Source organism: Jaculus jaculus, chromosome 19, assembly GCF_020740685.1.
Source record: "Jaculus jaculus isolate mJacJac1 chromosome 19, mJacJac1.mat.Y.cur, whole genome shotgun sequence".
In the NCBI taxonomy this organism is placed as follows: Eukaryota; Metazoa; Chordata; class Mammalia; order Rodentia; family Dipodidae; genus Jaculus; species Jaculus jaculus.
Window position 1 is genome coordinate 19,977,743 of NC_059120.1, and position 12,680 is coordinate 19,990,422.

Here is a 12,680-nt window from a genome sequence, read left to right on the forward strand (position 1 = left end):
ACAATATCAACCTATTAAGTACCCTCCTCCCTTCCTTTCTCTTCCCTTTAATGTCTCCTTTTTAACTTGCTGGCCTCTGCTACTAAACATTTTCATTCTCAAAGAGCAATTTTTAAATAATCCACTTTAAATGAAATCTATACTAAGTATTTAAATAATACTTCAATTAAATGTATTAATAAGAACTTTTGTGAGCTGGGGCAAGTAGCTCAGTGACAGAGCACTTGCCTAGCAGGTGCAAGACCCTATGATCAATCCTGACTACCTCAAAATGAAAGAAATTTATTAATTTCTTTACCTTGAAAGATTCAGACAAATATCTAACCACTATGGTTTACTTAATGTTGAGTGTGTCTCCCAAAGGCTTTGTCCTCAGCATGACAGTACTGAGCTATAATCCCAGGGTTCTGGAAGCTGAGCCAGGAGAATCACAAATTTTAGGCCAGCCTGATCTACATAGAGTTTAAGGCCAGCTTAAGCTATATAGATCCTATCTCGAAAAAAAAAAAAAAGAAAAAAAAAAAAAGGAGGGGTTGGAGATGTAGTTCAGTATCCCAACATTTGCGTAGTATACACAAGTCCCTGGTCTGATCTCCAGAGTAATGATGATGATGGTGGTGATGGTGGAAGGAAGAGGAGCAGCAGTAGCAGTGAAATAACAAGATAATCCTAAAGATACATTACATCCTTTTTGGTCTCATGAGGTCCAGGCTGGTCTTGAACTCATTTTGTAGCCAAGGTTTGAACTCTTAATTCTTCTGTCTCTGTCTCCTGACTGCTCTATGGGCATGTGTTACCATGCCTGCCGTCCAGTATACACTTTTTAAGGTCTCCAACACACATATTTCTTTTTAAAATATTGGTTATTTAAGAGGTATGTCAAAAAGTCAAAGGTAAAAAAATTGGAAAATGCTATAGAGTCCTTATGTCTGTTGCCAGTTCTTATAAAGTGACATCTTCTGCAGTTTTTTTTTTCAGTGCATACTTTATGCAAGGTTCTAATTAACAGTAATCAGGCACAATCTTATGTCTAGAGAATCTCTATGAAGATCAACATTAATATCCTACCATTATTGAAAACAAAAAATATGCTTTATAAAATTAAGACATAATTTTCTACTATGTATGAAGCCTTAGGCTTGATATTGCTAGATTTATGTCTTATCATCGAGAACATAGTGAAATATTAGGCACAGTAGTAAGAGATGGCATCTCATGGTGACTAATAATACTAAAACAAAGTATATTGTCAGTATAAGAATACCTTTTAAAAATAAGAGTGTTATCAGATTTTTCATGTACTATTTAGTTTATTTAAAATGTAATCATTTAAGCAAGAGCAAATCAAAGCTAGATTTTCAAACATATACAGCACTTTATTTAGGCTCTCAAAACATATTTTTACTTAAAGATCTATGATCATCTTAGAATGATATTTCTAATATAAAAATTGCAGATACTGGTAAGCCATCTACCTTCATTTAACACCTACCAATTTTATCCAGCTGTTTCGATATATGCCGGGAGTTTTCCCAAAGTTTACACCTAAAACATTTAGCTAAGATCAAGCTGTTTAATAGCACAGGAAACTTCTTTTCCTGAGCTGCCACAAAATCTGATAACCCTGAAAAAAAAAAAGTTTTCAGTATTCTATCTAGCATACTAGTTTAATGGAAAACCACTGTAAAACTACCAAGGTTTTAACATACATCTTGCAATTCGTGAGCCACTTCTGAAAATCTTTGAGGTATCTTGAGTTAAAGCAAAATCTTGTAAGGGAATGCATCCTAGCTGAGCCTGAATAAGACTGGGGAAAAAAGATTTCATTATTTCCTTTTAAAGGTTACTATTACACAGTATTTGAAATTACTGACTATAGTATAGCATTGCTTCATAAAATTTCTCTGCCTTGATCTCTGTGATGCTATGCAAGTCTATATATTTCATTATTATTACAGGTCATTGTTGAGTTTTTCTGAGCCCTTTCTTTTTAAAGTTTATTTTTATTTATGAGAGAAAGGGGTGTGTGTGTGTGTGTGTGTGTGTGTGTGTGTGTGTGTGTGTGAGTGTGTGATAGAGAGAGAGAGGAGGGGGGGAGGGAGAGAATGGGCATGCCAGGGCCTCTAGCCACTGCAAAGGAACTCCAGATGCATGTGCATCTGGCTTACATGGGACCTGGAGAATCAAACCTGGGTCCTTAGGTTTCACAGGCAAGTGCCTTAACCACTAAGCCATCTCTCCAGCCCTTTGAGCCCTTTTGAAAAGCTCAGTCCTTCCTATTGTTTAACACTTCTTTATTCACTCAGTCTTTTTCTCTCAAACATCTCGATGTCATTTAGCAAAAGAATAACAGATGAAACCCTGGATGAGGTGCTTTTAAATTTTATTTATTTATATTTTGCATATGTGTGTGGTGTGTATGTATGTATGCATGTTTGTGCATGTGTGATTGCACTTGTGAAGAACAAAAGTTGATATCAGATGTCTTCCTCTGTTGCTCTTCACCTTATTTATTAAACTAGGGTCTCTCCCCGAACCCATAGCTCACTGCTAGTCAGCTTGCCCATCTCCAGTCCTGAGTTCTGGGATTACAGGCATGCATCACCATATCCAGCACTTATGTGGCTGTAGGAATCAGAACTTGGGTCCTAATGCATGTACAACAGTGCTTTATCAACTGAATCATCCCCAGCCTCAGATGAAATGTTTTTAAATGAAGCTGTCTGGGATACACAGATGTGGGATAGACTACTTTTGAAGTAATGCTCATTTATTTTTAACAGCAACATTTTAATGAAGAAATAGGACACTTCTCAGGAGTCATGCTTCCCTGTTGGTAACCATCTCATAAGCAGCAGTAGAGAGGGATGGGATGGAAAGAGGGATTCATTCTCATAGGTACAGCACCATAGCAGGGCTGTCTGTCTATGTCCATCAGGTAAATTAAGTCATGACTAAACCAGGGTCACGTAAGGATTAAATGAGACAATATATTGATTGACTGAGAGAAGATTAGGTTCAACCATGACAAAATCATATGGGTTTAAACTCAAATGGTTTATTTTCTAGGATGAACTAAATCTACAATTGGTTGATCTAGGACTCTATACCATGGCCTAGGAGTTTTCCAGAAAATCCCAGTTAAAGAAAATGGTTAGTGCTAAGAAGGAAAGACCTAGCAACTAAAGCTATGAACAAAAATCTTGAAGTAACAGGATAAAAACTTGAATCATAAAACTTTAAAATCAACAGGATTAATATGTATTGGTGAACAAATATGAAATTTAGCAAATGAATAGGGATACTAGAGGGACAGAAAAGTGGCAAAGTTAGCCTCTTTACCTACTGAAAGCCTATATGTAAGCTTTGTATTAGGAAAAGATATCGCCTCTCTCTCTCTCCCTCCCGCCCCCGAATTGTGAAATGTATAAAACTAATTATGAAGTCATCAACTTTTAAATGTGGCAACCCTCAATTAAAAGAATGTATTTCCTAATCTAAGGCAGGGTTAGTAGAAGCACTAAATAAAGGGTTCTCAAGATGTGTGTGGGATGTTATCTTTATCTAATTTGATTCAATAATTGATGCAACAGAATATACTTGAAAAAACATTGATCAAAATAACAGCTCCAGGATCTTGATCTCACTGTCTCCCATATAGCAACATACTTGACCAAGTCACAGCTTACCTGAGTATCACTTCATCAGCAAAATGACAGGTTGGGCTACACATCTTTATAGATATTTGAATTGCTAAAGAAACACAGCTAAGCAACAGAATATTGTTTTCATGGCTTCAAACTCTGCTTGGTGAGTTGCTTACAATAGTGAGGAGACTTTTTTATAGATATTTTAAAGATAAAATTCAGTGAGATGCCAGGAAGTATGACCTGAAAGAATGACCTCCTCTAGCTAAGCAGAAATTCCTGACTGGTTTTATCAAAGTAAATTTTAAAAAATCATTTCACTTTAAATTGCATCATTTAAATCAAAAGCTTAAAAGGACTTGAGACCTTCTCTGAAAACCAACACTTGGAATAGCAGAAAAGTATATGACTTTATTTGTGATAATAAACTGGGTTAAAGTCACCACAAGTTACAGTATAATCTTAGTTTGCTAATCCAATTACTACTCCTCTATATAAACTCCCCATTCTTGGCAGAATCTGGTCATATGTGCATTCTTCCATTTAGGCTTTTCTTCTATTCTCTCCTAGCATCCCACTACTATGCAAGTTGTTACATGTTTCAATAGTGCCTGTTTCCCTACCCCCTCTCTTTTTTGTGTATGGAGTGATGGATGTAGATGCAAATGCCCTGTAAGCATGCATGCCAAGGCCAGAGAACATTGGGTGTGCTCCTCTCTCACTCTTCTGTGTTGCTTTCTTGAGACAGAGTCTCTCACTAAACCAGAGTTGCATTTTCTGGTCAGACTTGCTGACTGGTGAGGCCCAGTGATTCTCATGTCTGCTCCCCATAGGAATGGGGTTACCGGCATCAGTGTCCATGCCAAACTGTCTACTTATGCATGGTTGTCATTACTGCTGACTTGAGAGAACTCTATGAGAAGCACAAGAACATGCTCTATTACTCTGCCTCACAGAACATAACTATCAACCAATGACTCGAGTAAAAGCTCTCTTTCCTTCCCGTCCTCCTCTCTCTTTCTTGTTCTCTGCTGCAGTGCTGGGTATTGAATCCATGGCTTTACATCATTGTAACATCACTTAGCATCCAGACTCCTCATTTTTCTGTAAATATGTCATTTTATATTAAAAACAAATTTAAAATATATTTTTAAACTGTAAGAACAAGCTGGACATGGTGACACAGCAATAATCCTAATACTTGAGAGGCTAAAGTAGGAAGATTGTGAGTTTGAGGCCACTTAGGGCTATATACAGGGGCTGTGTTAGAAAAAAAAAAAACCCTTTATAAATATGAATCATGAACCAGTATGCAGTATATTTAAAAGTCAATTATCATTACCAGTTTACTTTCATTTCTCTTGTTTTTATTCTACCTTCCATTGGAAATCTGTAAACAGAAACACATGTCAAAACTCTTAATTTATTTTAATAAATAAACCTATCAAAATTATTTAAAAACATATGCATTTCTGTACCTGATAGTTATCTGGTTTGGATCCTTGTTCAAAGTGTTCAACGTTTTCTTTTCATTTATTCTTAACTGTACATCTAGAAATTCATTGCAGCTAGCTATCATTGAAACCTATAAAATTTAAGCATTTGTTCATTTAATATAACACAATTTTACTTTTTTTCTCATCCTCTTTCTCTGAATTTACTTATTGTTATGCTGTCTAGGGTCATCATAGTTTATTAATTAGCATATTAGAATTTAAAATCTACTTTATACATTTTGCCTCCTTTTAAATTTTTTAGATTGTTATTTATTTGAGAGGAAGAGAGGCAGACTGAGAGAGAGAATGCGCATGCCAGGGCCTCCAGCTACTGCAAAAGAACTCCAGACACATGTGCTACCTTGTGCATTTGGCTTACGTGAGGCCTGGGGGATTGAACCTGGGCTCTTTTGATTTTGCAAGCACCTTAACCATTAAACCATTAAGCCACTTCTCCACCCCTGCTTTTTCTTCCTCTTCTCTCTCTCTCTCTTTTTGCATTTTTTCTTCTTTAAGAATTCACTCACTAATGAATACTGAAAACCAGAAGCTTTGGTATATAATGTGATTAGGCATTCAAATTATATTCATAAGACAATAAAGATGAACAAGATAAAATTTACAATATTCAGTGCAGTGGTGGGCACTCAATAAATGTTGCTCTTATTATTACTTGCTGCTACTGCTGCAGCTGCTATTCATTGTTCTATAAGTTGCAAATCATTATCCCAATTATTTAGTGATGGAAAGAATACTTTAGCTCCTGAGAAATATGGATTTTACAAGGCAGGCTCTGCCCAATGAATAAAGCTTTGTGCTTTGTTTACTCATGCCTGTAAGGTGGAACTATCACTTGTTATAGATTTTTTACACACTTGCTGAACTGAAGATCAGATGAGTTAGCATGAATATTGGGTATTTACATGAAATACAAACCTTTACTTTTCATCAAATATTGCTCGTGTGACTCTTTAACAATAACTAGACTTCTATTGTGCCATCTTTAGTATAAGAATCTTAATATAGTAACCAACAGATCTTTAAAATAAAAATGAATGGCTTAAATTTGAGAATAAATATCTTCTTTTACAGATCTCTTGTGTCATACTCCTTTACTTAGCAAAGAGAGAAAGGGGCAATACAGTTCCCTATGTACAAATAATATTCTTATGTTCTGTTCATTACTGTAGCTGTGATGTTATCCCATTGCTGAGTTTTTAGTGCAACCTGTGATTAATTGTTTTCTTCACAAACAGCTCAATTTTCATGAGTGATCACCAATATTATTCTACTTCTGTTATTACTGCTGTACTGATATAAATGATACGGGGTGATGTGGCAGGTACAGGGCACCACAGCATCACGCTGCCATGTTGTAACACACTGCCACTCACTCATGGCAGATGTTCCTATTATATCATGCACACTGTGTCCTGGTATGTTTCTCACATTTCATTAGACAAGCACTGAGGAGATAAGCAGCATCAACAAATAAGTTGTAAGATATTTGCCATATCTATTTTGGAATGCATATAAATTTTCTCAGCTTTGGTAACAAATACAACTGAAAATATGATATATTCTAAGAAGTAATATTCTCTGCCATGATCAGAGATAAGTTAAGGGAGACATACTATTAGAAATATCGTCTTGTCTTCTCATTATTTTTTTTAACTCATATGAGATACACAAATCAGTTGTCTCTAATGTTATTCTGTATTTTATAATTTCTAAAATCATATACTTATTTTCCACTGAAAATTAACTTACTAAATCCGATAATGTCTCTTGTCCACTGATTGTACAAAATTTCTTCACTGTCTCAAATGTAATATAATACCAAGCCATCAATCTTCCTGCTTCTGTGGAAAAGGTGGAAAATAAACATTCCCCACATTAGCTGAAATAACTTGCCTTTTCTTTCTTCTTTTTTTTTTTTTTTTAAGTATTTTACCTTTATTTACTTGGAAGAGGCAGAGACACAAAGGAAGGGAGGAAGGCAGGGAGGCAGAGAGGGAAGGAGGAGAAAAAAAGAGAGAGAGAGAATGGTGTCCTAGGGCCTCTAGCCACTGGAAACAAATTCCAGATGGATGCACCACTTTGTGAATCTGGCTTATGTGCGTCCTAGGGAATTGAACCTGGATCATGTGGGTTTGCAGGCAAGTGCCTTAATCACTAAGCCATCTCTCCAGCCTTTGCTTTTCCTTGTAAATCAGTTTAACAAGCATTCCTTTAGCATCTATTCTGTCTGTGCCTATAATGACATATGGTAGAAAAGGTATACAAAAAATTTTAGAAAACACATTCTCTGGAACTTACAAGTTGGCTAAAAAGATAGTCATATATAAGGTAGTTAAAGGGCAAAATCCAGTACATGTCCACATATAAACTTAAGTAGAGGGAAAACTAAGCCTAAGAGAATGGTCAGTATGAGATGGCCTGATAAAAAATAATGGCGTTTTACTACAAGACCTGCACAGTATTGAGCTCACCAACATTTTTAAAAATTTATTTCATTTATTTATTTATTTAAGAGTGACAGACAGAACTAGAAAGAGGGAGGAAGTGGGAGGGAATGAGAATGGGCACGCCAAGGCCTCCAGCCACTGCAAATGAACTCCAGATGCGTGCGCCCCCTTGTGCATCTGGCTAACGTGGGTCCTGGGGAACCGAGCCTTGAACTGGGGTCCTTAGGCTTCACAGGCAAGCACTTAACCACTAAGCCATCTCTCCAGCCCTCACCAACATTTTAACATGGATGACAGAGGAGGGCAGAAAGAAAGAGACAATAAAACAGAAAAAAGACTAGTTGGAACAAAGAAGGGAATGGGTGTCGGGAAGGGTATCAAGATAATAAGAAAGGATTATGATAAAATTACATGTATGTTCATGTATGAAAAGTCTCAATAAAAAGTTTAGGGCTGGGGAGATGGCTTAGTGGTTAAAGCGCTTGCCTGTGAAGCCTAAGGACCTATGTTAGACTCTCCAGATTCCACATAAACCAGACACACAAAAGTGAAGCAAGCACAAGGTTGCACATGCCCACTAGGTGGCGCAAGCATCTGGAGTTTGATTGCAGTGGCTGAGGCCCTGGTGTACCAATGCTTGCTCTTGCTCTCTCTAAAATAAATAAAAATAAATTTAAAAAAAAGTTTAAGTAAAGAAAAACAAGTTTGAACAGGGTTTTAAAGGTAACTTAAAATATATTGGGACAGGGGAGATTGATCACTGATTCAAAGCACTTGCTTTTAAACCCTGCCCAATTGGGTTGAATTTCTTCAGCTCCCATGTAAAGCCAGATGTAAAAAGTGATATATGTATCTGAAGTTTGTAGCAACAAGATACCCTGGCTTGCTCATTACTTCTCCCTCTGTCTGTCTGTTTCTCCCTCCCTCCCTCCCTCCCCTTGCAAATAAATAAATATTTTTAAAAATAAATATGACTAATAGGACTTGGCATTGAAGAAATGAAATTATTAAAATCTTGGATCTTGGGAAGAATAAAGTCTTACTTATAAACTGGTAAAACTAAAAAGGCTATCTTTAGAATTCTTCTATTAGGGATATGGATTGATGGTGATTATAAGTTCAGGTCAACTGACCTAGTTAGAATCCTTGGTTCTCTACTTAGGTAGATGGCCATGTGCAAGTTACTTAGCAGTTTTTGTTTTTGTTTTTAACATACTGTGGGGAAAAGTACCTAGCTGAAAACTTTGTTGTGAATCAGATTAAAAGCAGCTTAAAAAAATACATTCCTAAGCATGGTGCTAATATTTAGTAAATGTTGCCCATTTTTTAAAATTAAGAAATAATGAATATAAACTAGGGAGGACTACAAAGAATCTGCAAATGTTATCTATAGGGCTTCAGAATTTGGATTTGGTTTGTATAATATCAGAGGACCACTGAAAATTCTTGAGCAATACTTTACTTCAGCTGGAGTTTCACAATAAACTGTTTTGGAAACAGAATAGCAGGTTGGTTGGGAGAAGGGTGAGGACAGCAGGGATGAGGAACTGATGAGATGGAATTCACTTCAGAGGTTACTAGACTCAATTATAAACCATCTAAAACATTCTGAAGAATTCTAGCCCTTATGAACATACACAGAAAACATCTGGGAAAAGAGAAGTGGCATGCTGGATCTCAAAGAAAGGGCTAATGTTTATGAGTGCACCATAAGTTTTATTGATGAAGGAAGTATTTTTGACATTCCAACAAAGTTGCAGGCATGCAAATACACTGTACAAAAAGCAGAGACAGATAACAAACAGAGATATAGAGGACTAGCTGGGCTACCTTCAAAGTGCTTTCTCAAGAAGGAGCCTGCTGAGTACGCTCAGCCACAATGCAGGTAATGCAGTGGGTTAAGAAAGGAGCTTCTGAGAAAACCATGTGAAAAATCAACAATATGCTATTGGGGTATGTTTAAACATGCTCTGCCTATCTTCTATTTATAAATTAATGTCAAGTTATCTCTCTGCTAGAGGAAAGTAAGGGGTTTTTTTTGAGAAGTTATAATAAGACTTTATACTTGGTTCATTAATAAGGATGAAGCTTTATAAAATAATAAAAAGTAACCCAGAAACCATGAAGAACACAAGTCAAAGTTAAAAAGATGCAAATAAAGTGAGAAAGATTTACAAGTAAAGAGAAGAATACAAAGATAGCTTGCCACCAATTGCAGTGGCTGAGGCCCTGGTGTACCAATGCTTTTGTATCAAATGATGAATATTCTCATAGTAACACGTTCAGAATATTTCACTGAAAGGCTACAAAACAGTTTGAAGGTAATCATGGAAGCTATAAGAACACACTTTTCAGACCTTCTACTGCAAGAAATACCCCTGGCTGATGGCCATATTGCTGTGCTCTGACTTCATCACCATGAAACTTACACCAAAATCACACTTTTCATGAGCTCTTCCCAATCAGACACTGAGAATGGCAGGGTACTAGGGTAGACATATCAGATAAGAGACTCCCCTGATAGACAACTTTATCTTGAAGACTTCACAATCAGTTTGCCACATGTATTTAGAATTATAATTGAGGCTAAAATTCTTCCTTCCAGTGTCCTTCCCTTTCTCCATTTCCTCTTCTCCAAACAACACTGTTTAATACCTGTCTCAGCTTCTTACAGATCTCATTTTTAAAGGGTTAACCCTTTTTAAGATAGGAAAATCTTTAGTATGAACATAAACTAATATATTAAAATATTTAAATATTTGGTACTGGAGAGATTCAGTTGCTAAAGGTACATGCTTGTAAAACCTGACAACTCAGGTTCAGTTCCCCAGTAGCCACATAAAGCCAGATTCACTCAGTGGCACACATGTCTGGAATTCTTCTGTAGTGGCAAGGAGGCCCTGGTACACCCATACTCACTCACTCACTCTCTCTCTGCCTCTTCCTGTTTTTCCTCTCTCAAATAAATAAATATTTAAAAATTTTAAATATTAAATAATATAACCATGAACTAAAAAGCAAAATCTATATGAAGCACAATTATTAGACTGTATAGGCAGAATTTATATACAAAAATAATAAACTAAAAAAGATAAAATATTAGTAATATGAAACACAAGAAGTTATCAAAAAAATAAATAATATAGCAGGGTGTAGTGGTGCATGCCTATAATCCCAGCACTCTGGAGGCTAAGATAGGAGGCTTGCTTCGAGTTTAAGGCCAACCTGGGCAACATAGTAAAGTCTGGGCTAGCCTCCACTATAAAGTCAGATCTTGTCTAAAAAAACCCAAGCAAACAAAAACAGCACAAACAATTAAATAGGAAATAGTATGTTAGGAATGTCCACCTCCATTAATGCCAGGCAAAATCATTATTAAACAACATTCAGCTAAACTCTAAAACAGCTAAAAGAAATGCAAGAATTTCCTATAAAGCATCAAAGAACTAATAAAATCATTAATCTGGGGCAGAGTTTAAACCCAAAGAATAAAACAAAAATTCCTAGATTTCACATATAAAAATTGAGATTTACAGGTTTGGGTAGGGTTAGTGTTGTGGTTTGGGTGTGAAATATCCCCCAGAGGCTCATGTGTTTGAACTCTTCATCCCTGGCTGGTGGTGCTAATCTGGAAGGTTATGGAAACTTTAAGGGGTGGAGCCTTGTTAGAGGAAGAGGGTTGGCGGTGGGGGGGGGGTTAGGCTTGGGGAGAGGGGAGACTTGAGGTTTGCCCTCTGCTTCCTGACTATGGATGCAGTGTGCCAGCAGCTGCCGCTGTGCCTTCCATGCCATGACGGAGTATACCCCTGAAACTGTAAGCAACAATAAACCCTTTTTCTTATTTAAGTTGTTCTGGTCTGGAAGTTTGTCCTAGTAATGAGTAAGTACTGAATTAATAACATTTTAAATATAATATCATACCAGGTTGATTTGACCAAAATAGTTAATTCAAACTTTAAGAAAACATTACGCTAGCCAGGCGTGGTATATGTCTTTAGTCCCAGTGCTCAGGAGGCAGAGGTAGGAGGATGACTGTAAGTAAGAGGCAGAGTGAGTTCCAGGTCAGCCTGGGCCACAGGGAGACCCTACCTCAGAAAACAAACAAACCAAAAGAACAACAAAAAGAAATATTAATATATGATATGGCATATTTCAGCTCTAAGACTGATCATCTTTTTGGTGTTTAATGACTACCTAGATGGAGAATGACTAAGGTATGAACAAGAATCCAAAGGTATGAACTGTTTTTATCTTGGGCTTGGCCAAAATGTGAATGAGCATAACTGGCAAGTAAAAATATATTTTCCCAGGCTTGGATAAACAAGCCACAACTCCTATTGCATTAAATCATTTTACATTCATTATCCTAATTGATTAGATTTATCACTACAGCCCAGTAAGATCAACAGGATATATAATACAGTACCCTTTTCTTACAGTGATTAAATAGAATAATGAAGTCATTATTTTCATCTGAAATCTTCTAATTCTAAAAACCTCAAAACTTTTAAACATCTTTCCTTCTTCTACTTATATTCTAAATAAAACTAAGCCAAGACAGAGAATGTTGGATGGGAGAAGGGCAGGAGGAGGAAGGAACAGAAGAAAGAAAACAAGTATAGCATCTTGGCATATTGAATATTTTAAACTGAAGGGATAGAATTTGCAAGAAGGTCTCTGTTACTGTCCCGTACAGCAAGTCATAAAGCTCTCACGTGACAGGTGCTCTCCCTGTACTATACTGCATCCTCTCTTGAAAGACAAAAGATGCAGAAAGGAGTCTGAATGGACAAGCCTACGGCTTCTCCCAGTTTATTACACTTTGCTCATCTTGGCTATACGAATTTCCACTCTTCTTCAAGTATGAAATTAAAACATTCAAGTTCAACAACTTCTTGGGGTCTTTTTGCCTTGTGATGGTTCCCATGTCATAAATAATTCTGCACACTTTTCCTATAGGGGTCTCAGGCAACAAATCCAGGATGGGTAAAAGAAAAAGTTACTTTTTTTGCCCTATAGGAGCAACCATTCAGGTAATCAATGTTTGGATATTTAAGAAATGGAAAAAG

General features: G+C 36.5%; 1 protein-coding gene across 2 annotated transcripts in view; it reads right to left on the reverse strand.

Moving 5' to 3' along the window:
• Hfm1 (helicase for meiosis 1) overlaps window positions 1-12,680 on the reverse strand; it is a 90,549-nt gene that overhangs the window by 41,989 nt on the left and 35,880 nt on the right. For both annotated transcript variants that reach the window (XM_045138669.1, XM_045138670.1), the window contains exons 20-24: window positions 6,914-7,005; window positions 5,126-5,232; window positions 4,990-5,037; window positions 1,710-1,807; window positions 1,493-1,624 (exon numbers count right to left, since the gene is read on the reverse strand). In XM_045138669.1, coding sequence (XP_044994604.1) covers window positions 1,493-1,624; window positions 1,710-1,807; window positions 4,990-5,037; window positions 5,126-5,232; window positions 6,914-7,005 — 477 coding nt within the window. The remainder of the gene's footprint in view (window positions 1-1,492; window positions 1,625-1,709; window positions 1,808-4,989; window positions 5,038-5,125; window positions 5,233-6,913; window positions 7,006-12,680) is intronic.